This window comes from Stegodyphus dumicola, chromosome 1 (assembly GCF_044657685.1).
Source record: "Stegodyphus dumicola isolate Sdum_Otavi_A_Nest chromosome 1, ASM4465768v1".
Taxonomy (NCBI): Eukaryota; Metazoa; Arthropoda; class Arachnida; order Araneae; family Eresidae; genus Stegodyphus; species Stegodyphus dumicola.
In genome coordinates this window covers 39,487,468-39,511,560 of record NC_140768.1, presented here as the reverse complement: position 1 = coordinate 39,511,560, position 24,093 = coordinate 39,487,468, and the positions used below count along the sequence as shown (strand labels likewise).

The window sequence follows — 24,093 nt, the reverse complement described above, 5'->3', positions numbered from 1 at the left end:
TTGTCTTGCAAAATATTGATCAATGGTCCGACTCTTAAACGTATTGTTACGTTATTTTTTCTTCTTTTCTCGTTCGTAAGTACGGGTTCGCGCGGATTTGGAGTGAATAACGACAACAGCACTTGATTGAAGTATCGAAACACGCTTTATTGGCCAGTGTTCTCAGGACAACTCCAAAATCACGTTTTTATAGTTGTCGAGGAACTACTATAGACACGCTGTAACAATCAGCGACACAGCCTTCAGGCTATAACAGTGGAGAAAGCTTCACTGCAAAGCACCAGAGTACAGCTTCCGACTCTGCTTGGTCGTTCTCGGAACTCCACGTACTCTCGAGATTCTCCACGCTAGAACTCGCGATGCACTCGATGATACACTAGAGTACAGCTCCCGACTTCTCGGTTATCGTTCCCGGAGCTCAACACACTCTCTCGACGATGCACTTGACTACCAACTCGGCACTCATTGATTGTCTATCAGCTCGATGGATTCTCTCTAACTGACTCTCCGCGTACCAGCAGTTTATATAGCTCTTGGCTTGTGTTTGAGCACATTCTGGGCTAAACCGGTAAGAATTCGTTTTAGAAGTCTCTATCCGTCTATGGCATATCGCCAATCTCGTCGCCAAATGGGCGATTTCTCGCCAAATGTGGTAACCCTGCCTTCCCTTGTCATTTTATGGCAACCATACACCTGCTTTGCGGGAAAGCTGTCCCACCGCACCTGGACATTTCGTAACAATATAAAGCTGACTTTCTTATCTTTAAAAATATCTTGTTTCTGCTTGAAATTCAGAGTTTGAGCCTTTAAACTATCTCTGCTCTCGCGTGCCTTTTCACAAAATACACAAGTTACGTTTTGTTTTCTCTCTTCGAAAACGTCAGAAAATAAATCTGCAGCTTATTAAGAGTCATCAGCAGTTGATTAAGAGCTTTAGTCATCTTTTCTTTCTAGACTAGAAGAATTATTTGAAGTTTAGATTTTGAGCGTGAAGGTGCATTTGCTCCTCGCTCCCTATTTTAACTTCGCTAATTTTTCTTGTCCTTTATGCTTGATCAGATAGCCTGGCTCAGTAAAAGTAGGCGGCCAGTGCAACTCTGATCAAAAATCCAGTTATAACCACGTGCAGTGCTGATAAGGACCCCGTGTTTCTGAGATTCCTTCTCCTTTATTTTCTTCTTTCTAGGTATTTCTTTCTCCTGATGAGGAGGGACCTTTAGCTGCCCTCGAAATCGATTGAGTGTTTCATTATACCTACGCTAAATACAAGGTTGTTTTTACGATTTTGATCTTTTCTTTCTCTCTTTTCTCATATTTATTTGAAAATCCAGATTTCGCTAAGAGAACTAGCTCCTCTCTTTCCGTTTTCATAAACAGTAACAAGTTTTTTAGCTTTACACAGTATGGATTCTCCACTGACGTATCTAGTGTACTAATTATCGCATTTTGCAACCACACACTAGAAATGTCTTCCGATATGCAAGATTCAATGACAGGGAAAAGCATGGCAGAATATTTATCCGAAGTCAAACCAATGGATTCCAGTTTATTGCACAGTCTACCAGTGTCTAATTTTTGGTTATTACCTGTCACATTTTTTATGACTAACTTTAAAAGTTCCTGCAGCTAGAATTCAATAAATAATTCATCTCAACCAAAACGAGATTTTAGGTATTCTACCAGTTTATTATAACTTTCACCCACTGGGGAATAACTGTTAACAATATCACGAGCTCTCATGTCTTCAACATGCATTGTATTAAATATTGAAACTTATCCTCATTTTCTATATTTTCATCTTCACAAATTCTTTGGAACTGGCTCCAAAAGGCAAGTCAGTCCTTAATTTCACAGGTAAATTTAACAAGTTCAATCTTTGGCAATTTCAGTTTCCTTTTAATTTGAACAGGAGAAGAACAAACTGACTGGTTACATTGAATTAAAATTCTCTTTATACAAATGTCTACTTTTACTATAAAACTATCTGTCTTCTCATTGTATTCTTCAATAATCAAATACTTGCGCTCATATTTTTCTGCATCAGCATCTGCAACTAATAAATCACTTATTTCAGAATCGAAACTAGAAAGCTGAGCATTTATCCTTTTTAAACTAACAAAATTTGATCGAATTTCTACCTCATTAGGTTTTTCCTGACTTAAAAAATCCCTCAAGGCATTAGAAGTTTTAGTAAAATTGGTTTTAGTAATAATTTCATGCTTAAAAGTTTAACCGCATTTATCTTCAATATCCAATGAGGTGACATCCAGGTTCACCACTAATGTTATGATGAATTTACCTGAATATTATTTCATTTAGTCATTCTTGCCATTAAATTAAAGCTGACTACATTCCATACTCTTGAAAAGAAATATTTAAAATAAACAACTACATTCTCTTGCTCAAGAAAGCCAAAGCTTTATTTTATACGTTTTACACACTTAAGGAAACCAAAACATTATTATTCTAATCTTTCTTACTATTGAAAAAAAAGAAAAAAAGAAAAAAAAGAAAAACTCTAAAATAAAAGGAAAACGACGGCCATTGACTATCGTTGACAAATATAAAATCATGGAGCTCACAACAGTTGGAGTACTTTGTAAGTTTTTAACAGTTATCTTTAGTTAAAGCTACTTTCCTGTCCTTTCTAACTTCAGCTTACAAATTTCTGCCAGATTGTGTTTTTAGAATCACGGGTTAATGCAAATGAAGGAAGAGTCGTACGTACGAAGTTCCACTGACTTCGTTAGACAGTCAGAGATTCTGACTAGCGCAAGTTTGCCTTTTGGCTACACTTTCTCTAAGCTGTTACTATGCTCGGCCGTATTTCACGCCCTTGATAGCTTCGCCGTTTAGTTAACATTTAGGGGCCTACACCTGTAGAATTTTAATAGATTCAGTTATATCCTTTTAGCTAAACATTAGTTAAGTTTGATTTTTCTTAGTACTTTTGAGTTCACACCCAGGTAGAGGCTTTTCTGTACGTCCTGAGAAAAGGGACATCTGTTAATCCTTATTTTGAGCAATAAAGGGTAATTAACTCTTCTTGAGTTTCCTGAGCTAAAGCGATTATTCGCTTACCAGTTCTCAATGTTCCAAACACATAGCTGTAAATTCAAGGTTAGAACCCTATAACTGGGTTCAAATTATCGAACAGTATCAAAACAACAGCTGGACAGAAGCCTTTTGTGGACTGGCTTTAAAAAAGTAGTTTATTTGGAGTACACATCTGAGAAAAAGAACAAAATTCAAATAGAAGACAAATAATTATTATGGATTGAAGTGCCCATTACTTCTGACTGTCCTCCAAGCAGAACTATTTATTCAATACGTAAAAAAACTATTTATGAACTGAGAAAGAAATTAATTCTTTTACATGCATTTTGGGTTGAGAGAAGTTAATCCCATTAGAAAAACAGTTCCGAAAGGAAACTTCCTTAATGAGATCATTATTTACATGTTCTTTTTCATAATATGGTAAACTCTTAACTGAACCTGTGAAAAAAAGGTCCATTAGAAATCAGCAGAATCTGTTTTTGGCAAGTTCAGGGGAATATGTTTGTTTATTTATTTATATATCATTGTTTATAGTTATGTTTTTTTAAAAGTTAATGATGATTACATAAATATTGAAAGGAATTACTGAATAAATTAATAGTATTAAGTGCACGTTTCGGAATGCTTTACTGTGGCTTATACTACAGTGCGGCTTATCCAACGAATTTTCTTTTCTTTCTTTTTTTTTAAAGTTAATAATCATATGAATGGCATATACACCAGGGCGACTGATCTACTCGAAATTACGGAAAACTATTGACAGTGAATGAATGCAAGTATAGGTATCATTTACAATAGTGCTTAAATTCACTCGATGCCTGGCTCTGATTCCGCTCAGTTTTTCTCAAAACTCTAAATTCCAGTTGCAACTCCGAATGTCCACTTTGTTTTGTACTTGAATTGCAACATCAGCAAAAAATTCTGTTAAACATACAGCATGTTTTCTAGCAGTTATTAAAATCAGTATTATTGGAAAGAGGGTCGGTTAAACGCTTAGCAAGCACTGGACCACAATCAGTACTATTATCAGCTATTAAAAATATAAAGAGAAAAATGTAAGGGAGATTTTAAACAGTTCAGAGAAAAACACTTTATGTCAAAAGATAAACTCAAAAAATTAAGAGCTTTTATGAATTTTCCTTATCCAGGTAAAAAGGGTTAAATGGATTAGAAACTAAGTTGAAAGAGATAGCTGATCTGATTATGAAGAATATTGCTTAAATTATAACTTTTCTTTTCTTTCATCTTTGATACCACATCTTATTATAATTAATTTACTCATCTTTTATATGCTTTATAATTAATATTATGATGTATATAACTTATCAACATTTTTATATATGTCTTTCCATCAATTAAATTAATTTGTAATTCACAGCTTAAAACAGTTTTCCAAAAAATTTTGGCACTCCTAGCCCTGGTTTGAAACTTTTTCAACAGCACAGCAATTCCAGCTCTTTTTCTCAGCTGTCTTGATCATCATCTTTTTTAACAGATCTTTCAGATGATCAGTCAACTATATCATCTCCCTTAATCATAGGCTGAATGCCGAACTCCTTAGGACATTCATATTTTCTCTACATGTAATGTAGTATGCAGTCCATTCCAAAAAATGCAGAAAATCCTTTAACATGCTCAGAATGTAACAATGTAACTAATTTTATTTTAGGCTTGTCAGTTCTATTAAATCAAACTGATCTAAAATTCTGAATAACATATGCAAATGTTTTCTAAAATAGGATGGAATATTTTATATAAAATATAGAACATACTATCAGTCTAAAATTGCAGAAATCTGTTATTACTATTAAAATATCCCTTTTAAAAAAGTAACTGAATAACAAAGCTTCTTTGTTTCTTTAAGAAAATAATTTATTTGCATAGAAAGTACTAATATATAACATAGAGCAACTGTGATATTTCAGTATGAAGATAATATTTCACAGTGACATACATTCCATTTACCCCAAGGTGATATAAAAACAGTGAAATTAAAAACAATACAGCATCTATTGTAATAAATTAACACAGCACTTTACATTGCTAAATAAGTTTTCTCTTATTTAAATAATATACAAATGTTTAAATTCGGTGGACATTTAATGCACACTTTACACATACATCTACACACAAAGACTGCATATTTTGTATATACAAGAATTTCAGTTAGAGTAATTAAGTTTGCATGCATTTAACCTATGAAAAAGAAACAAAATATTTTTTTATTTGATAAATCAATCTCTTTTTTGCTGCTATTTTAACATGAGAAAAAATGTATAAATAATGTAACAAGAATGAATAAAAACATACTATACAGGTCACAGTGGAATGTTCATGTGAGGAGTTACATATGCTATTTTAAATTTAGCAGCATATCACTCAAATGAGAACTGTTAATTCCATTTATCAATCAATATATTATTGGTATCATAAAAAAAAAAAAAAAAAAAAAAAAAACTGTACGTCAAATGTTAGAGTTTGGATGAAAAAAGAAGGGTTTATATATATTTACAAAATACCTATATAAATATATAATCATATGTCAAATCTTTTAAACAATTCAAGTAATTTAATACAGAATGAGTAATGAGTTAGCTACAAGAAAAATATATTTAAATTATTGCTCAGAATAGATATTAATTACTCAGTTTAAAACAAAAATCTTGAGATAAGTAAACTAACTATTAATTTAAAATTATTTTTTTGCAAAAATATATATATTTTTAGCACAGAAGACAAACATTTGAAAAATATGGAGACTTTTACTACATATATACTTTACATCCTAGATATATATAAAAAAAGCAATTAGCAAGTCATTATAACTAATATTTATCAAACATCTAACTGAGACAAAAGGCTCATGGTAAAGATTGACTAAAAATTAGGTAACTCAGATGGACTAAAAAAAATAGCATCATGCAAGTGCAACAAAACCAAAAGAAACCTTATTTTGAGTATTTTATTAAATATAAATAATAAACATTTATTAAATACAATTAATGTTAATGTATATACATGTTTGTTAAAATTTAAATTCGTTTAAATTTAAATTTCATTCCTTGCAGCAATGGCACAAAGAATTCATTAAATTTGTATTTAAATTCAATTTATTTAAATTCAATTTATTCTTATGAAACAATAAATGTTAAATTTACATATTTATAATAACACATTTTCAGTTTTATATATTATTTCGATTGAAATATAATAGGAGCTTCAAATAGCTTCATCAAATTAATTCTCTGTAGTAGCTAGTTGCAAAAATACCATCAAATTTATAAAATGGCGAAAATAAGGCAAGTTTTCTGACAACAACAATTTCAATTATAACTAAAGCAAACTGAAAGAATTTTTTTGACAGTCTCATTGAAAAAATGATTAGCAAGAAAATTATTTTTCATAATCGAACTTATATATATTTATTAAAAAAAACTAAATTCGAGAGACTATAATTATAAATTATCTGATAGGCCATCAATTAAAATTTTGGAGAATAATATACTGAATTTTTAAATGGCTTTCAAAATGAAATCTTTGTGCTTTTATTTTATTAAGTAAATATAGTTTAAATCATAATTCTGGAAACTTTTTTCTGGGCTGATTTTGCAGATTACGAAATAAGATTTTTTTTTTTAAAAAACAGCTTTAACAGGGCAACAATTTAATAATTGAAACTTTCCTTGTAAAGGACATGTTTAAACACTTAATTTTGCACATTTTTATAAAAAGCGGTATATGACCAAAATTATCCTAACTTAAAAGCATTTCATTTGATTCTTTTTTTAAAATGGAACTACTGTTCCAAGACCAACTATTCAAGGATGATTTAGATGTGCATCGTTTTAAATATTCTTTAGGGCAAAACAAACTAATTAAATTTTTTCTTATAAACTATAGGAAATATATATTAGTTTTGCAACAAGGAAATAGTGTGAAACCAAACAGAAACTCATGTAAACTGCATAAAATAATAACAACAGTAATAATGAAAATAAAAAAAATGTATATAATCATTTCAAATACTATTAATTTTCTAGCTCTCAAATTTTTTTTTCACATATGTGCATTTAATGTATCCACTAATTAAGAATAAAGTGTAATACTCAGTTTTATGAAGTCTTGAGGAGAAACATTAAAAACTCAATACACTTTTTTTTTTTTTTTAATCAGTTACAGCAGTGTGCAAAGACTATCTGCCAAATTAAAAAGATGCTTTCATGGAGAACTTTATAAGAGAAATAAGGTATGTTTTCACAGTAACAACGAGGAAAATCATAAAATTGCCTATGTAGCTTATTCTGCTAGAAGCATTCAGTCATTTTCTTATCCACTTGGCTATTAATAGGAACCAAACTCAGAACTTATCCTCCCTTTCTTTTACCATTTTTTTTTTTTTAATTCACAAGAAATTTCACAATTTAGAGAAATAAAAACCAGCTCATTCAGCAATGAAATGAAAGCTACAGATTAAATTAGCAAAACAAAAAGGTTAAAATATATGCGATTATTCAATCACTAAAACCCTTAACAAAAATTCAGAATTATTTCATTTGATATTTTGAGAAAAACCAACCATTAAATTTTATACCATATACATACACTATCAAATTCTGTATTAAATTTAAAATCATTATTTAAGAACCTTGAGGTTAATCTCAGAATAACAAAATTGATAGCTAAATTTGACTGGCTTTGTCTAGAATTGTTGGAGGAGATCTTAAGTAGATCATGCATTTAGTAAAACTTTATGAGAAAAAAACTGCAGGTCTGATGTCTTTGTAACTAAAGGATGAAGACAATTTTTTAAATGATCAAGAATGAAGTCTGTTGCTTTGAAATTTTGAATTATGCTATTTAAGATGGCACTGGATGGTTGAAATATTTGCACTTGTTTTTACAATTAACTATACTAATATTTCTAATATTTCTAATTGAGCTAACTGCAAAAATAATGTTTTAACTATAAACATTCCCTCGCCCACAAAAGGTTTGGACATTAATAAAAAGAATAAACTATATATTGCTACATGTTACCTTTTAATCAATGAAATATCTAAAAAAACATTTAATGTCATCTATTGATATTATTGAGTTATTCGGCTTTAAAATTTACTATGTTTTAGTGAATATCCAATGAGTATAGAAACAGTATGAAGAAAAAAATTTGCTCAAAATCGCACCTTAACACAGTGTATTAAACAATTTAGTCAAAACCTCTGCTGTGACTGTCGAAAAATGCATTTTAAATATGCCATCTAGAATGCCCACAAGCAATTATTACACCCCAGTGCTAGTTATTCTCTATGCTTTTAAATAAAACAAAATATTAAATTATAGCAAAGCACACAACAGCTATTTTTCTAAGAGGAGAGATGACTTTGTAAGGGAATTTAAAACAATATTCTGAAAAAAAATTTTTTTTGGTTGTTTCTGCAATAGTAACTTTCCGCATTCAACCATACTAATCTTAATTAGCTATACAGTGCTTTTTATGATTAATTTTTTTCAGTGTTATGTCTCTTGCAGTGATTTATCAGAAATATCAGTGTATTGTATCTTAAATTAGGGATTGTTCATCAGAAAAGGTTTTAACCATTTAATGAAGCATTTTGAAGCTTTGTTCATTCGGTAGACTGGTAAACTAATACAAACATTTCTAATTTATATATATTAAATATAATAATCAATTATACATTAATACATATATAAATAATGTACATTTATTAAATATAATAAAGCTTAAACTGATATATATCATTATACTAAATTAAATAGTTCAGTTTTCCACGTTATTTAGAATGCACCACTTGAATTAAAAAATATTAGGAGGAGGGAAATACTGTAAGGCATGATGAAAAAGGGAACTGGACAAGAAAAGTTGATAACTATTTTTCACTTTGCAGTAGCTTTTCCATCTTACTTGATAGATGTCTATCATGGAAAGTAATATTGATTTTTTTAAATAAACAATAATGTTGAGTATTTTTATTGTGAATAATTTATGTCCTATTTTATAAAAAATATACCTTTTGGAAACCTGTGTTTATAAATAACAAAGTATAAAATTTTGTTTCATTTGTCACATTCCAGTAACTTACTACTCTCTAAATAGTATGCACATATACAGCAACGATTCTCAAAACAAGGGCTGTGAACCACTAAGAACTTAATAATCAAAAAATTATTATGAATTGAACTATTTTGAAGTTTTATATATAATAATGCAGTTATCTATGTAAATAATATCTAATACTTCTTCTATCTATACTTCTTCTAAGTTTGGTTATATAGAGAAAAGTATTAACTATTTTTCTAATAATTAAGCTTCTGTTACATGGGAAATTTGTTTTTAAAATGCCCTTCTTCATTTTTAATAAGCCTTTTATTATAGATCCATGCTAGATTCTGATACATTTACTACTTACTCAAATAAAAGTAATAGTCAAAAGTTTTACCTCTTCAAAACAAGTCACAAATTGAAAAGAAGGGAAACCCTTATGTAAACGAATTAACAGCAAGTAACACATCAGCATTCACAAGTCCTTAAATATCATCTGCACAATACACATTTACTGTGTCATAGAGTATAAAACTAGAAATGTCTGAAGACCATTAGAGAATAACTGGAATCTTTTATAGTAGAGTTATAATAAGTCTTAGATCTCTAGTTCCTTAACACGTTATAACTAAGAAATGACGTATTCCCAACCTAATTTTATTCTTTAATATTTATAAGCATTTAAATTAAGTAATTAAATCATAAAAAGAAATATTTCATACTGTTTAAGCAGAGTATCTTAATCCTTTATAAAAATAGCATTTACTATAATAGTTACGGATTCATATAAATAATTTTTTCTTTATATGTAAGGGTTCAAGACATTTCCTAATGAAAATATACTATATAGTCATATGATACATAGATTAACATGAGTGAAATGTTTATTATACATTTTAAGATATAATTTATTATTCTAACTACTCTGTAAAAGTATGGGTATCATCAATAATTCTAAAATTTCTTCTGCACTTGGTTAAAATTCAATAAATACAATTAGTTTAAAATCTGAATTAGCTAATTATATACCATTGCTATACTGAAAATTTAAAATGTGCTTCAAGATAAGACATTAAAAATATCTTACTATATTTCAAGCTTCAGAAAAATTTACCACTACATCATTATGTATATATATTATTAATATAGATTATTAACATACTATTTCATATACTAAAATGCTCTACTTAATTTAAGCAGATTTCAAAATACCATATACTGTCAGAGAAACAGCTGCAAAACTTAATATGGCACAAATAATAATGCAAACAAACACAGTAAAAAATCAAATTAAGGCAGTCATTATTTATATCATCCAGAATGCAGGTATACCTACAATAACTGGCTCAATATATTATTAAATACATCACATACAATTAAAATATATTAAATAAAGGCAAAATCTGTTCTTAAAACTTCACAGGAAAGGCAAATTTTGTTAGGTGATTTACAGTTAAGAAATGCATATAGAACATTTACACACAACAAACATGGATGTATATAAATAAGTAAAAATTTAATCATTATCTTACAAAATGCTCAACAAAATTTTCAATGCAGACTCAATACTGCAAATGACTACATCACAGAAATTAAAAAACACCGATGAAATTCTCCAATATCTTACAGTTGAAATCTGATTTAAGATTCATACAATAATCGTTGATAATGAGGAAATATTTCCCATGTTGGAAGGTGTAAAGAGAACTCTAAGGCAACCAATACTCCAAATTCACATGATATTAAATCTCTGTGATTCAATCTGAAACCACTTTCCATTTTCTAAAAGAAAAGAAAAAATACATATAGACTATAGCAGATGCAGAAATTAATTCATCTCCTATACTTTTTTCATACCTTATTGTATACATTGCTTAACAAAAACAAGCAAATTCCAGTATTTCCATAATAGAAAAAATAGGATGTCATTATAGTAGTATATCCAAATCAACAACTGTTCTCACAATATGATTAATCAACAATACTGCAAAAAAAAACATACTTAAAAAAGTTATAAGTAAGTTTCTTTTCACTTGTACTGTTATCAAATATGAAATCTTGAATAATTTTGATAGTGATATTACAGATACAGCAATAAATGGGGTCATTATACAAACAATATTATCTACATAACTATATTATATTATATACAAATTATCATTATTATGTTATGTTCAGCAAATATGTATAATGGGTAAAGCATTGTAATCAGCATTATATATAATGATCTATCAAACAATTCATCACATAAATTCTGAAGTATCCACCAAGTTCCTACTTCACATTTTTTACTGACTTGTTTGTTCTCAGAGCTACTGCCGAAATCTAGTCCGTCTCCACAGATTTGAGAAGAGAGATGCAAATCACAAACTCCAAAAGAAATGATTTCCATAAAAGTACTCGCTTTATAAAATAAATTTTGCATAAATAATTTATACATGATCACTTTATGTGACATTTTGAAGGGTTTTTCTTTAACATGATAACAGAGAAAAATCTTATTAAAGTATATTTCCCATCCATGCATCAGCTTTACAGAAAACTGTTCCCAGTATGCATAATGCATAGAATAAAATTCTACACATTCTGCATTGCGATTTTTGCAATAGAATGCAATTGTATATATCTCCCTTTCTAGGCTTACCATATTTTTTAAGGGCCAATCCAGGACACATTTAAAATATATCCTGTGTTGGAACCACTAATTAAGAACATATAACCCAGAAATATTTTTTGAATTATTTAAAAGTCTTAACAGTTTACTGAAACATTAAACTTTATTTATTTAGTAGTATTTTTCACTAGACATGACTTTTTCCAGAAATGGTTTGCTTGTTTTAATTACATCATAAAATTCATAACAAGAAGGTTCTGAATTAATTTTAACATTTAGCAGACGTTTGAAAGCCTATTCCTTTCTGCAGGCCAAATGTTCTTTATAATTAAAAAAGTTCTCTCAATTGAAGCAGATGTCCCAGGCAAAGACATTGCAAACTCATCCATTTAAAAAATATTGTAACTTGAAATATGTCTTTGGAAACACTTTAAAAATTTCTTTCCACTTCTCTTCAATAGTATCTGATACTTTTTCAGAATCTAATCCACAACCTACTCTTTCGTTTTGAATTATATGGTTCAACAATGTACATTCATCAAATAAGTCATCAATATTTATGGAATCTTTTATAATTTCATTAACAACCTGTGCACTCTCTTCTAAATCAGACTAGGCAATTTCAGTTCGTAAATTTATCCACTGAAACTTACTAACTTTATCAAAACTGGTTCTCCACAATTCTAAGTATTGAATACTAGAATTATAAAAATTTTCTAAGCTTGAGTTTTGTTCCTGGACATCATTATTTTCTTTAAGAGCGCATAGCAATTCTTTGGCAGAAGATGGTATAAATTTGTGGGTTTTTCTTTTCTGAAGTTGACAGATAAATGCAGAATATGTTTTAAATGCTTCTGTTGTTGTGATAGAATTAGCTTCCAGTTTCAGAACTACATTATTAAATAAGTGTAGAGTACCATATAAAAATTTCAAAAAAAGTTCACTCTCTAGATTTAAAAAAAAAATCAAATAATAATTTTGGGCATTTGTCACAAAATAGGAAGTATGATTTTAGGCAATCAAAAATGGAAAGAATTTTATCTATTGCAGGTAACAAATTAACAAACCTTGTGCTGCTATGAGATAATACTTTTTTGTAATCTGTTTCCACAAATTCACAGAACTCTAAGTTTCGTTACTCTTACTGTATATATGTGAAAATATTTGTTAATTTTTACAACAATAACTTCTATGTTCAGGGGTAGAGAATCATATGCTGTTTGTACTGAATTATGTACAATGTGGGCTGAAAAACCAATTCCTAAAAATAAGTTTATCTAAATCATTTTGAACTTTTCTGAACACATTTGCATTCCTCTTTCTCTTCACACCACCAAAATTACTGTTAGTGTTATCGGCAGTATAACAAACCAACTTTTCTTCAAGTTTGTATTTTTTTCAAGCACTGCAAAAGATACTGAGTCAAAATTTGAGCAGTTTCATCTGAAACTTCATCGAAATTTAAAAGCTTAACTTGAATTCCCTCCTGTAGGTTGAAATATCTTACGACAATCGTAACAAGTTTTACTTCACTTTTGTTTGAGCTATCCATCATTACTGTTACATAATTAACAATTTCCAAAGAATGCAATACATTATCAAATATAAATGGCAAAATAACTTTGACAATAATTGCTTCTGTTTTTTTACTAGCAGATGAAAATTTTGGGTCATACAACTTTTTAACCAGTTTAGATGTGCAGTCTGATGCTTTGAAACTGAGTTTGTGTCTAGCAGTAGCAATGTGGTATGAAAACGAAGCTTCTTTAGCAGCACATTCAAGATCATTGTTATTGCATAGTGCAATAAACACGTTCATTTTTACTATCATTACATAATTTCAAAAATTTGTATTCTTGTTTAATACATTAAATACACATTTTCTTTTGCCATTGTTATGATGAGACAAAAAATGAATAGAGATAAAATGATAAAAGCCGTGTAGACGAGTTACTTCATACATGAGAACAACAAACACATTGCCCCTGTTGTGTTGCCAAATAACTAAGTAAAATGTTGTGGTGGGCCAGTAGCCATGCCTCCATCAAATTCGACAGTGCTTTTCCGTAGGTCGGCTGAGAAATGGATGGCCAAAGGAGAATTTTAAAAAAAAAAAAACAGGGCTGTCTGGGGTAAACCAGGACATATGGTTAGCCTATCCATTTCTCTTAGCAGTTTCAGCTGCATCCTTTAATAATAATAATTTAAATTTAACTGTATTAATTCATCTTTTTAATTACATAAGTAGTTGAAATAATGAAAATCTCAAGTGAAGAATATCACGGATAAAGATGCATATAAACTGAAAATGCAATATCTATATAACAGTGATCCAAGGTATACGCTATAAATCATGAATCAAGTCACTTATACAGATGAATTTATGTTTTGAAGATAAGCGCTGTGTGTTCAAAAGAAGCACACATTCTAATTGACTCAAACAATAAAACACGAAAATAACCTAAACTGCATCAAATAACAAATCTGCAATAATCCAGTTTAATAATTCATGCCATTTAGTCATTTTAAAAGATAATGTTGCAACAAACACAATCCAGAAAATTGTATAAAATCACATTTTTACAGTAAAGAGAATCTGTTTATAAATTCCAAGTAGATAAAACTAAAATGCAGGTCATAAGTATCCAAACCATTATTATTGATTTGGATCACAACTTATAATTATACATAGTATATAAATATTTTAGAAAAATACTTAACTCTTAAATGTATAATTAAATTACTGTTTTTGTAAATAAATAAATTACACTGATCATTGCACTATTTTTATATTTAGTGTTCCCAAATTTTTACATCTCTGTTTAGTTCTTCTGGATGAGATAAAAGATTCAACTTTTAGCATAGTGATACAAAAAATTAAAGATTTATTTATGCAGAAATTACACAAAAGTTGATCGTAGAAAAAATTAATTTTTATCATAATACCTCAATCAAATTTTTCAGGTCATTTCCCTTAACATCATTTAGCTTTGCAGACAACAACAGACAAGCAGCTGCACATGGTTTTCTGTTATGTTTATTAATCAGCATCTGCAAATAAAAAAACTGAAGCTTCATCTTCAAAAATTAAGTACACGAAAAAGCATATAATTATGAAACTTGATAGCAAATGTTAAAACACAATTACTTTTATTAAATTCCTATTCTCCACATTATTTTCAAACGAAGCCCCTTTTGCAGTGACTCACTTTTCCAAGCATCATTATTATTTATCAATACATTCTTTATATTCATTTCTTAAAATCTAGACGTGAGACTAAACATGATCCTTAATTAATGTTTATATGGAAATTCAGAATACATACACATATATACAGGGTGATTCACTACCAGGCTGACAAACTTGCAGGGTGTACAGAGATGACTCAGAATCACACAGGAATTGGGGTCACAAATGCTGTCAGTGTGAGCTATGGTGCAAAGAAGCACCGAAAAAGAACAGAAACAGCAACACATTAATGGGAAAGAAAAATTTTATTGAAAGGTTGTACTACAACAGGTGTTCAAAATTACGACCAGAAGTCGTCAGGCAGGCCTGAAAGAGGTGCTGCATGAAATTTCTTACATTCTGGTCAATTTCTGCCAAAGATGGCACTGAAAGGAAGGTTGCATGAACAGCGATCGTGCTGGAAAATGTCATTTATGATCTATTTCCCAAGGTAGTAGGATAAACGCATATTCAAACTATGAACTGATAAACATGCTGATCGTGTGCGGAGTTGCGGATTGTAATGTGAAAGTCGCTCGGCGGTTGTACTGGGAACGTTACCCGAAACGCGTGCTCCACATCACATGAACTTTGCAAGCGTGAGCAGAAGGTTATGTGAGACTGGTTGTTTAACGAGAGCTACACTGAACCGACAGAGAATACCTGACAATGAGGAGGCAATCTTACATCTGGTAGAGACAATCCAAGTACAAGTACTTGAGCGATAGCCTAACAAATGGGCTTATCTCAATTTACTCTCTGGAGAATGCATATTATCTTCATCGTGTCCAGTTATTAAAGCCCAAGGATTATCCACTCTGGAGTATTTTTGCTACGTGGTTTTGCAACAGACTGCTACAGACAGCACATTTCTGCATTAATAATGTTCACAGATGAAGCCTAATTCACATGTGAGGAAACTTTAAATCACCATAATGCCCTAGAAAATCAATCACCTATACACAGATACAATTATTTTTTAGACTGAAAAGAAGCATGCTAATGTAAAAAATTTAGGCCCTTAAGGATGGGATCTGAAAATCATTCTCTCGCATGAGCAAATCCCTCCCACTCTTCTTTTGAAGAGCAAATACCTATATCAGTTTGCTTTTGAAACAATAACTGTTTCATTTGAAAGTTATGCCAATCAAAATATTTTCTGAACTCTATGAAATAATTAAGCAAAATATAAATCAAAGACAATAGTAAAATTGACAGTATAAAGTACTTTAACTTAAAACTGCTTTAAAGGAACAAAAACAGTTATAATAAATAGAATATAAATTGCATACAGATTAAAACTGATCACTAGTAGAAATTTGTTTTACATGTTATGTCCTTTACGAATATTAGAAATGAAAAATATATACAGTAAATGAAATTTATACCTTCAGGATGAGCTTTTCAAAAAATACATATGCTTGAGCCACAGTCAAAAGATCAATTCCACACTAAAATATTTATAAGATATTATTAGGTACATGAAAGCAAATCAAATTGACCAAATAAAAGTAAATTATACTGCACTTACCTCATAATACGTTATTTTCAACATTTCTCTTTTTAAGCTAACAAAAGAATAAAATTTATATTTACATTTCATTACAATTTCAAATTAAGATTTTCAAAATCTTATTAAAAATTTCCATACTAATTACACTTTTTAAAATTTACATCTCTCATAAATACTTTATTCTTTAAATGGAATCAAATGTTAACTACTGATTCAATGCAATTTCTTCTAACATTATCTAATGTGAAATACCCCCATATGATAATTGTCATAATGGGAAAGAAACAAAACTGTAATTACTATCATCAGAAACTACTCAAAAAACAGTACAGACATTTTATTTATATTTTATAAACTATAATGTTTATGAATTATTATTTAAAATTTTTTTTGCTTCTCCGTGCAAGAAACATGGTATTTCTTTAGCCTATTTGGTAAGATTGTGGGGGTATAATGGAAAAGTACCAATTTTTTTACGATAAAATACATTCAATTTTTCTACAAAAAGCAAAATTAAGAATTTATACAATAATTTTAACAATCACAAGCACCTACAGAATTAAATTGTTTATAGTTAGTCTGGTATTTACATACTAACTAATGACCTTGGCCCAATTTGGCATTTTTTTACAGATGAAAAGGTAAAATTACTTGGTAAAGGTGGTTTTTGTGACTTTCTTTAAAAAGATTCCCAAACAATTGAAATTCATCGTAAGTTGGTAAACATTATCAAGATATGACAATAAAACACAGTTTAGCAATTTAAAATATAAATTTTAATTATTAAATAAGAACTGCATGATACATTTAAAAAATAACGCATTTACATTCATTTCCAAATCTTTTTGTAATTTTTTTGCACTATTCTCTCCAAGTAACCAGCAATCTGTTTTTTCATAAAAGAAAAATAAGAGACTTTCAAAGACTTAATTTAACCTTAGCATGTACAAACCTTAGCATAACCGGCTATCTACCAAATGCATCTTCTCATTGTCCCCTTTAGAGATTTTGTACCAAAATTCTGTATTTTTGCAAAAAAATTACCACAGTTCCTGCCATTGTGAGCAAATTCCACAAGTGAGTATTTTAAAATTAAATTTAAGGCAAAAAATATCACGATTTCTTTATGAAAATAGAATGTATGGAATACAACAAATAGAATGCATATGAAAAAGGCAAAACTGCTTGACTGAAGGACTGTCATAAGCATGGTTGCCTGAAGAATAGTTATGTGCACGATTGCCAGAGTTTGGCACATTCTGATATTTCGGTGAATTTCTACAAAATGGTTGAGATAACATTTAAGTATCATTAGTTTTAGAATAACCGCCCCCAATATCATTCTGAATTCTAATGGTAATAATAAATAAATACTAAAATTAAAAAGCCCTAAAATGACCTCAAAACCATTCTTACAGTTAAAGATGGGACATTTGAATTCCGAAACTGATGAATCTTAAAAATGACTTTGGCACTGAAAACCTTGAAGATTTGTACTTTACTCATCATTTGAATCCTAATCTAAAAAACGCTATGAAATATTTTAAATTGAAATTTTGAGAATATTAGTTTTATGGATGACTGTTACAATTTCAAAGGATCTGGACCTTCAGTATCATCTTGTAGCATCCCTGACTGCTACACTTTCAATTTTCTAAAGAGAATTAACTCATTAACTCTTTTTAGAGTTTACCTATGTTAATTCAATGTTTATGAATTATTAATTTAATAATCATCTATGCTTATTTTGATTTAGAAACATTCTGCAAAAGTGCAATGTATCTGAACTGTTACTCAGTATTTTGAAAATTTTATTTATTTAATTACAATGAGAAAATAAGTACCAAGAAATTTAATATATACTTCATATGTACTTTATTCCAGGATACATGTTTAAAAAGTGTATTTTTAAAACTTGTTTTTCTTTAAATGGAAATTTTAAGTTTTGCTTTAATCAAAGGCTTTTCATATTTCCCCCTTCTTATTACTATAAAGTATTTTCTCCTTCTTATTTAACTCTTTTGGAAAAAAAAAAAAAAATCGAAGCACCAAGAAGGACTTTTGCAATCGCCATGAAATTTTATATGCAAAAACATCTTGATCAAACATGCAAATGATAAAAGTTTGAAGGCGAACAGGAACTGCGATCATAGCGTGCATTTCTAGTGTGCAATTCACAAAGTATAAAACCAGTAACACAGGCAGAAAATTGATCTTTTTTTGTTGCTGCCAATGTAATTCTGTAAAGAAGCAACTAAAGATGTCATTACAGCGGTATCGAAGACCTTGCAGACAACTTAACGACTTTGAACGTGTCATACTGTAGGGTTGCATGAAGCTGGGTGGTCATACCGAGTGATAAGCCGCCACCTGCAGCATACAGACACTGCTGTGCGAAGATGTTGGCAGCAATGGTTGCTACAAGAAAATTGTCCATGAAATGAAGACTCTGAAAGACCAAGGAGCACAAATGAGAGGCAAGATAGGATGATTGTTTGCCAGGCCTGAACCGCCTCAATGGTATCATTATCAACTATTCAACTCACTACAGCCACATCTATATCTCCCGTGGTACCGTCCACCATCTCACGGCACTTTTCTGAAGCGGGGTTATGCTCAAAGAGGCCTTTAAGATGTTTGCCTTTCACCCCACAACATCGGCGGAGTCATCTGGAATGGTGTCGCAGCCGATCATCATGACTGCCATCAGACTGGCATCGTATAGTGTTCAGCTATAAATCCCGCTTTCCTCTTGAAGCAGATGAGTTTGACCATTTTTGTGTTTGGAGAGGATGGGGCCAGCGGTCCCAATCAGCCTTTGCTTTAAAAAGGCATACAACCATAAGCCCTGGTTGTGATGGTTCGGGGCACTGTTTCTTATGACAGCAGGTCATCTTTAATCATCCCCCATACATCTTTAACAGCTCAACAATATGTTGATACCATCCTGTGGCCGGTTACATTACCCTTCACATCATCCTAGGACCATTTTCCAACAAGATAATGCCATACCGCTCGCATATCTCTGGACTGTCTCTGTACAGTTGATACTCTTCCTTGACCAGCAAGGTCACCAGACCTTTCACCAATCGAACATGTCAGGGGCATAATAGACTACCAGATTCGGGCACCACAAAATATTTCAGATCTGGAGCGACAACTGATGAATGCCTGGCAGAATGTGTCGCAGGATGACTTAGGAACCTCTACCACTCCTTGCTTCGACAAATTCAAGCATGCATTGCCCCCAGGGGCAGTTTGACCAACTACTAATTTGAACACTCAATGCTGATTGTGAGCCGTGAACAAGTACTATGACCTTAATTTTTTAATCATTTTATTATCTGTGTATGAGCTATATACATATTTAGTTTTATCAAAAACAACCACTTCCTTCATGGTGCTTCGATTTTTTTGCAAAAGAGAGTATTATGAAAGATTCAAAAGACCTGAGATGTTTTAAAGATATGGATTCAAGAAAATCCACGATTCACTGTATCTCTAATTAGACTTTTGAAATTAATATGAAAATAAACAAAAATAAAGCCCTCTTCAAGTTAATCTCTAGCTACAGTAATAAAATAAGACATCTTGAAGAAACGTTTCACTCTTTTAATTCTGAATGAGAGTTATGCATTACAAATGATATATCTTGGAATGAAAAATTATGAAAAAAAAAAAAAAAAAAGAACTGTGGTTCTTGAAATATATAAAAGAGAGGGGGAATGCAACAACAATGTTGCTTGGATGACTTATGACAACTTTTCAAGCCATTTTATCAGTGTAACAGTTTCTTAAAAAATATTTTTTTTCAATTTTATAATTATCATTACTACTTTATACTCATTTTTAGAACAATTGTTACATTCAATGAAATTTATAGCCGGAAAAAAATGATGAATACATTATAATTTAAAACTAAACTTTAATGACATTTATCATTTCAGCATTTAACCAGAAAGGCCATTGTTATTGCAAGTAGAATTACACAGCTATTGTTCTGACAATATTCTAATACGAGTTGTGACCAACAATTCAATAATTCATTTTTAGTTTTAAAGAAGTTATTCTTTGAATATAAGATTAAAAAAAGGGTAAAACTAAACTGGTTGTTTACAACCATCATATGTACCAAATATCTAATACAAAAAAGTTCATACTGCTGGAGCAAAAAGTGATATTCAAATAGAAATTATCGATAGCATTACCAAGATGATGCTCGAACTTGCTATTCCCATTAACTATCAGTCAGTGCAGAGTTCAGAGGAATTTTGGGTGTGATGAAAGTATTTCTGTAAGAAGTACAATCTTGAAATAAACAAATCAGTATCAAAGGATGTATTACAACCAAGTTTGATTTATGAGTTCAAAATAGACAGCAAGGTGAAGTGTACAGTGCGGAAGAAGTTCAGCTAATTTGTATTGGGAGATGAAAGCCTCCGAGACAAAGCCATGAGCTGGAAAGCCCTGCTCGAGGAGGATATTGAGTGTAATCCACATCAAACATGCAAACAGCTTGTATAAGGGTTTAGAGCATTAGAGGAAAGAATACGATTGCATCTGCATAACATTGGGAAGAAATGAAAGCTCAATAATTGGATGCTTCAGGTGATGACCGAAGGAAAAAAAAAACCCAGGGCCTCAACATTTTCTATTCATTGCTTTCACACCATGAGAAAGCTTCATTCATGGATGAGATATTGTCATATGATAAAGAAATGGGTACTGCACAGTAACTTCAAAAGAAAATATCATTGATCATCTCCTGATCTGTAGCATTTACTGTCAAACAAAACATTCATCAACAGAAAGGTGTTGCTTTGTGTTTAGTGGACCAGTGCTGGTATTGTGCACTTTGAATGCCTAGAGAGAGGTAAAATCATCACAGCTGATATATACTTATTCCATTTGCAAAGGGTTGCTACTGCAATGCCTCAAAAGCAAACAGCATCAGTCATCAGGAAAGCAGTGATTCTTTTTCCCGACAACACTACACCTCATATGGCGAAAGCAAGAGGTGATCACACTTGGGTGGGAAGTCACCTACCCAAGTGTAATCCCTTTTACTACTCATGTCTTTCTCCATCTGACTATCATCTATTTTTGGCCATGGATAACATTTTATGTGAACAATAGCTACGCATTTGAGATGATGTTATGCAGAGAACTGCTAGTTTTCTTGGCTCTAGCGATAAGAACTTTTACAGATATGGAATACATATGCCTGTAACTCAACAGAAACATGTAATTCAAGCTGCAGGTGATTATTCTGCTGAATAAAATGCATTTGCACAAAATGACAGGTAATTATTTCTCACTAACAACAAGACAAACGTTTTTTGGATACCTGGTACATACCTAATTTGATAGCAATTCAACATTAAAATACGATAAGAAACAAAAAAATTTTTCTACCTAAAATTAGATTTTACTTAAAACATATTCACACAAATTTTGATACAGTTCTAGAAAGATATCACATATTAAGTATTATAAAATACAAAAAGAAATTTTTCCAGCCAATAGTTACCTTCTTAATTTACTCAGTGTTAAATGTATTTGTGGAAATCGTTCTTTAAACTTTTCATTCAATTCTTTCTTGAGATCTGATGGCTTTACATAATCAATGATGGATGACTGTAAGGAGTTTTAAATATTTTTACAACAGTATTTAGTGGAGAATTATTAATACCGAATGCATAAACAGAAACAATGAATTATATAATAAAGTCAAATATAATTTTTTGGATACAATGACATATTTTTATTTATTTCAGACTTAAAGAAAAAATTAATCCATAAAATAATCCATCAGAACTTTCTTAATTAAAAATTCTAGATTTCACTGCATACAAAAATTAACAGTATAAAAAAATTACGCTACACAAATAATAATGATACAAATCTCCTTAAATGGCACATCTTGATTTTATCAATTACTTCTCATCTTTCAGCCTGCTTCCCAGTTTAGATCAACAATATTATAAATAAAATCCAATTTTCCAACTCATGGGAACTCATTACACATTACATTACTTGATATACCTTAAGCCTAGAGTTCCATTAATGGAACAGTAGTTGACTTGGAATTATTTATATGCAACAAGGTTGTCAATGTACTTTGATTTCTCACTTCCGTTCTGCCTCATAAGGGTTTGTGCTAGCCCTCAGTAAACATAATTAGTCATTCCTGGCGATATGCCAAGCTCAGAGTTGATCTGAAAGAGTGGTCTGAATTTTTGAGCTAATTTTTGAAGTACCATCTAAAGACAGGTAAACATAATTTTAGTAAATTGTACCCTATGCATCTAATATTTTTTCTGCTAATTCCCAAGATGTTATATTATCATGGTGTAACATAGAAATTCACATGCTCTTTCTCCTGTGTTAGTTACAGGGTTGAAATTCTTTGTGTTCCATTTTTGGAACACTAGGCAAAACCATTATCATTAGGACTAACATTTTCTCATTCTCATTTTTTAGTTGAAACCATTTTAAAAACTTCAAAATACCTAAAAATCTAAGATGAAGAAGGAAGAACACTAAATAATCTGCCAGCTTCTTTCCTTCATGCTCCTGCTTATCTTATTCGAGAGGATTCTAATGCTAATTGATGATTCTTTATTCACAACTAAAGATGATTTTCTCCTAAGGATGAATTTATGGCCACATCTACTGTGCAGCAACTGTCTCCATCAAAGAGAAAAAAATATCAAAGATTCGTAAATGGAAAATACTGATCTAAATACACAGCCACAGTCCAGAAAGGGAAGAGTTACACAAGTAATAAATGATTTCTTTACAATAGTGAAAACTCCTACAGAGATTCTTGAACTTCTTCTTGATGACAAAATCATTGAACTCAATGTATTTACTCTAATCTATATGCATCAAGTAAGGGTACAAATCTTTACTTGATATCTTGACAAATAATGTTTTGTATTTGATAACTTTCTCACCACTATTTCACTGCTCGACAAGTTCAGTTCAATGGGTCATCAGGCAACAGGTACAGTGCGAAAAAATCGTATTGACAAATGTCCGCTGGAATCAGACGGTGCTTTCAAAAAGAAAGAAAGAGCCAAATTTGATTATCTAACTGATGGCAAAAGCAATATTACAATATTACAATATACAAGGCTTAATTTCTAAAATTGGAAGTGCCGGAGCCCTATGGAAGACTGTGAGGGAGGAAAGAAAAAATAAATAAATAAAATAGCTGAAAATTAAAATAATTAAATAATAAAGTTAAATTAAGAAACATGTAAAGAGATAAAGAAAAATCTAATAAATTATTAAATTAATTTTAAATAGCTAAACAGAAAAAAATATTGGACCTTGTCTTATTTGAGGCATCGGCTGGAATTATAATTCCACTTAGATGCTAAGAAGCAGGCTCAGCCGATAAAATGATTAAAGCTTCACTAAGGTGAATAGTGAGGATTCTTGAAACAATATAAGTATATGGAAGTGTAGCTTTGAAGAGGGAAAAATTCAAGATTTTCTGATCACGATGCCCTGTTGATATAATTCTAGTCGTCAGGCAGAAATTTTCCCTGAATACTTTTTCCTGACTACAAGAAATTCATTTCAATCCTGGAGAATACGCTTTTGACATA

The 24,093-nt window shown here is 30.6% G+C and overlaps 1 protein-coding gene across 1 annotated transcript in view; it reads right to left on the bottom strand.

Annotated features, from left to right (window-relative positions):
- Positions 1–4,904: 4,904 nt before the first annotated feature.
- Positions 4,905–24,093, bottom strand: part of LOC118183416 (CDK5 and ABL1 enzyme substrate 2-like) — a 77,048-nt gene continuing 57,859 nt past the window's right edge. Inside the window, exons 8-12 of the mRNA XM_035352936.2 lie at positions 22,005–22,111; positions 16,493–16,529; positions 16,350–16,412; positions 14,679–14,783; positions 4,905–10,900 (exon numbers count right to left, since the gene is read on the bottom strand). Coding sequence (XP_035208827.2) covers positions 10,760–10,900; positions 14,679–14,783; positions 16,350–16,412; positions 16,493–16,529; positions 22,005–22,111 — 453 coding nt within the window. The 3' untranslated portion in view covers positions 4,905–10,759. The remainder of the gene's footprint in view (positions 10,901–14,678; positions 14,784–16,349; positions 16,413–16,492; positions 16,530–22,004; positions 22,112–24,093) is intronic.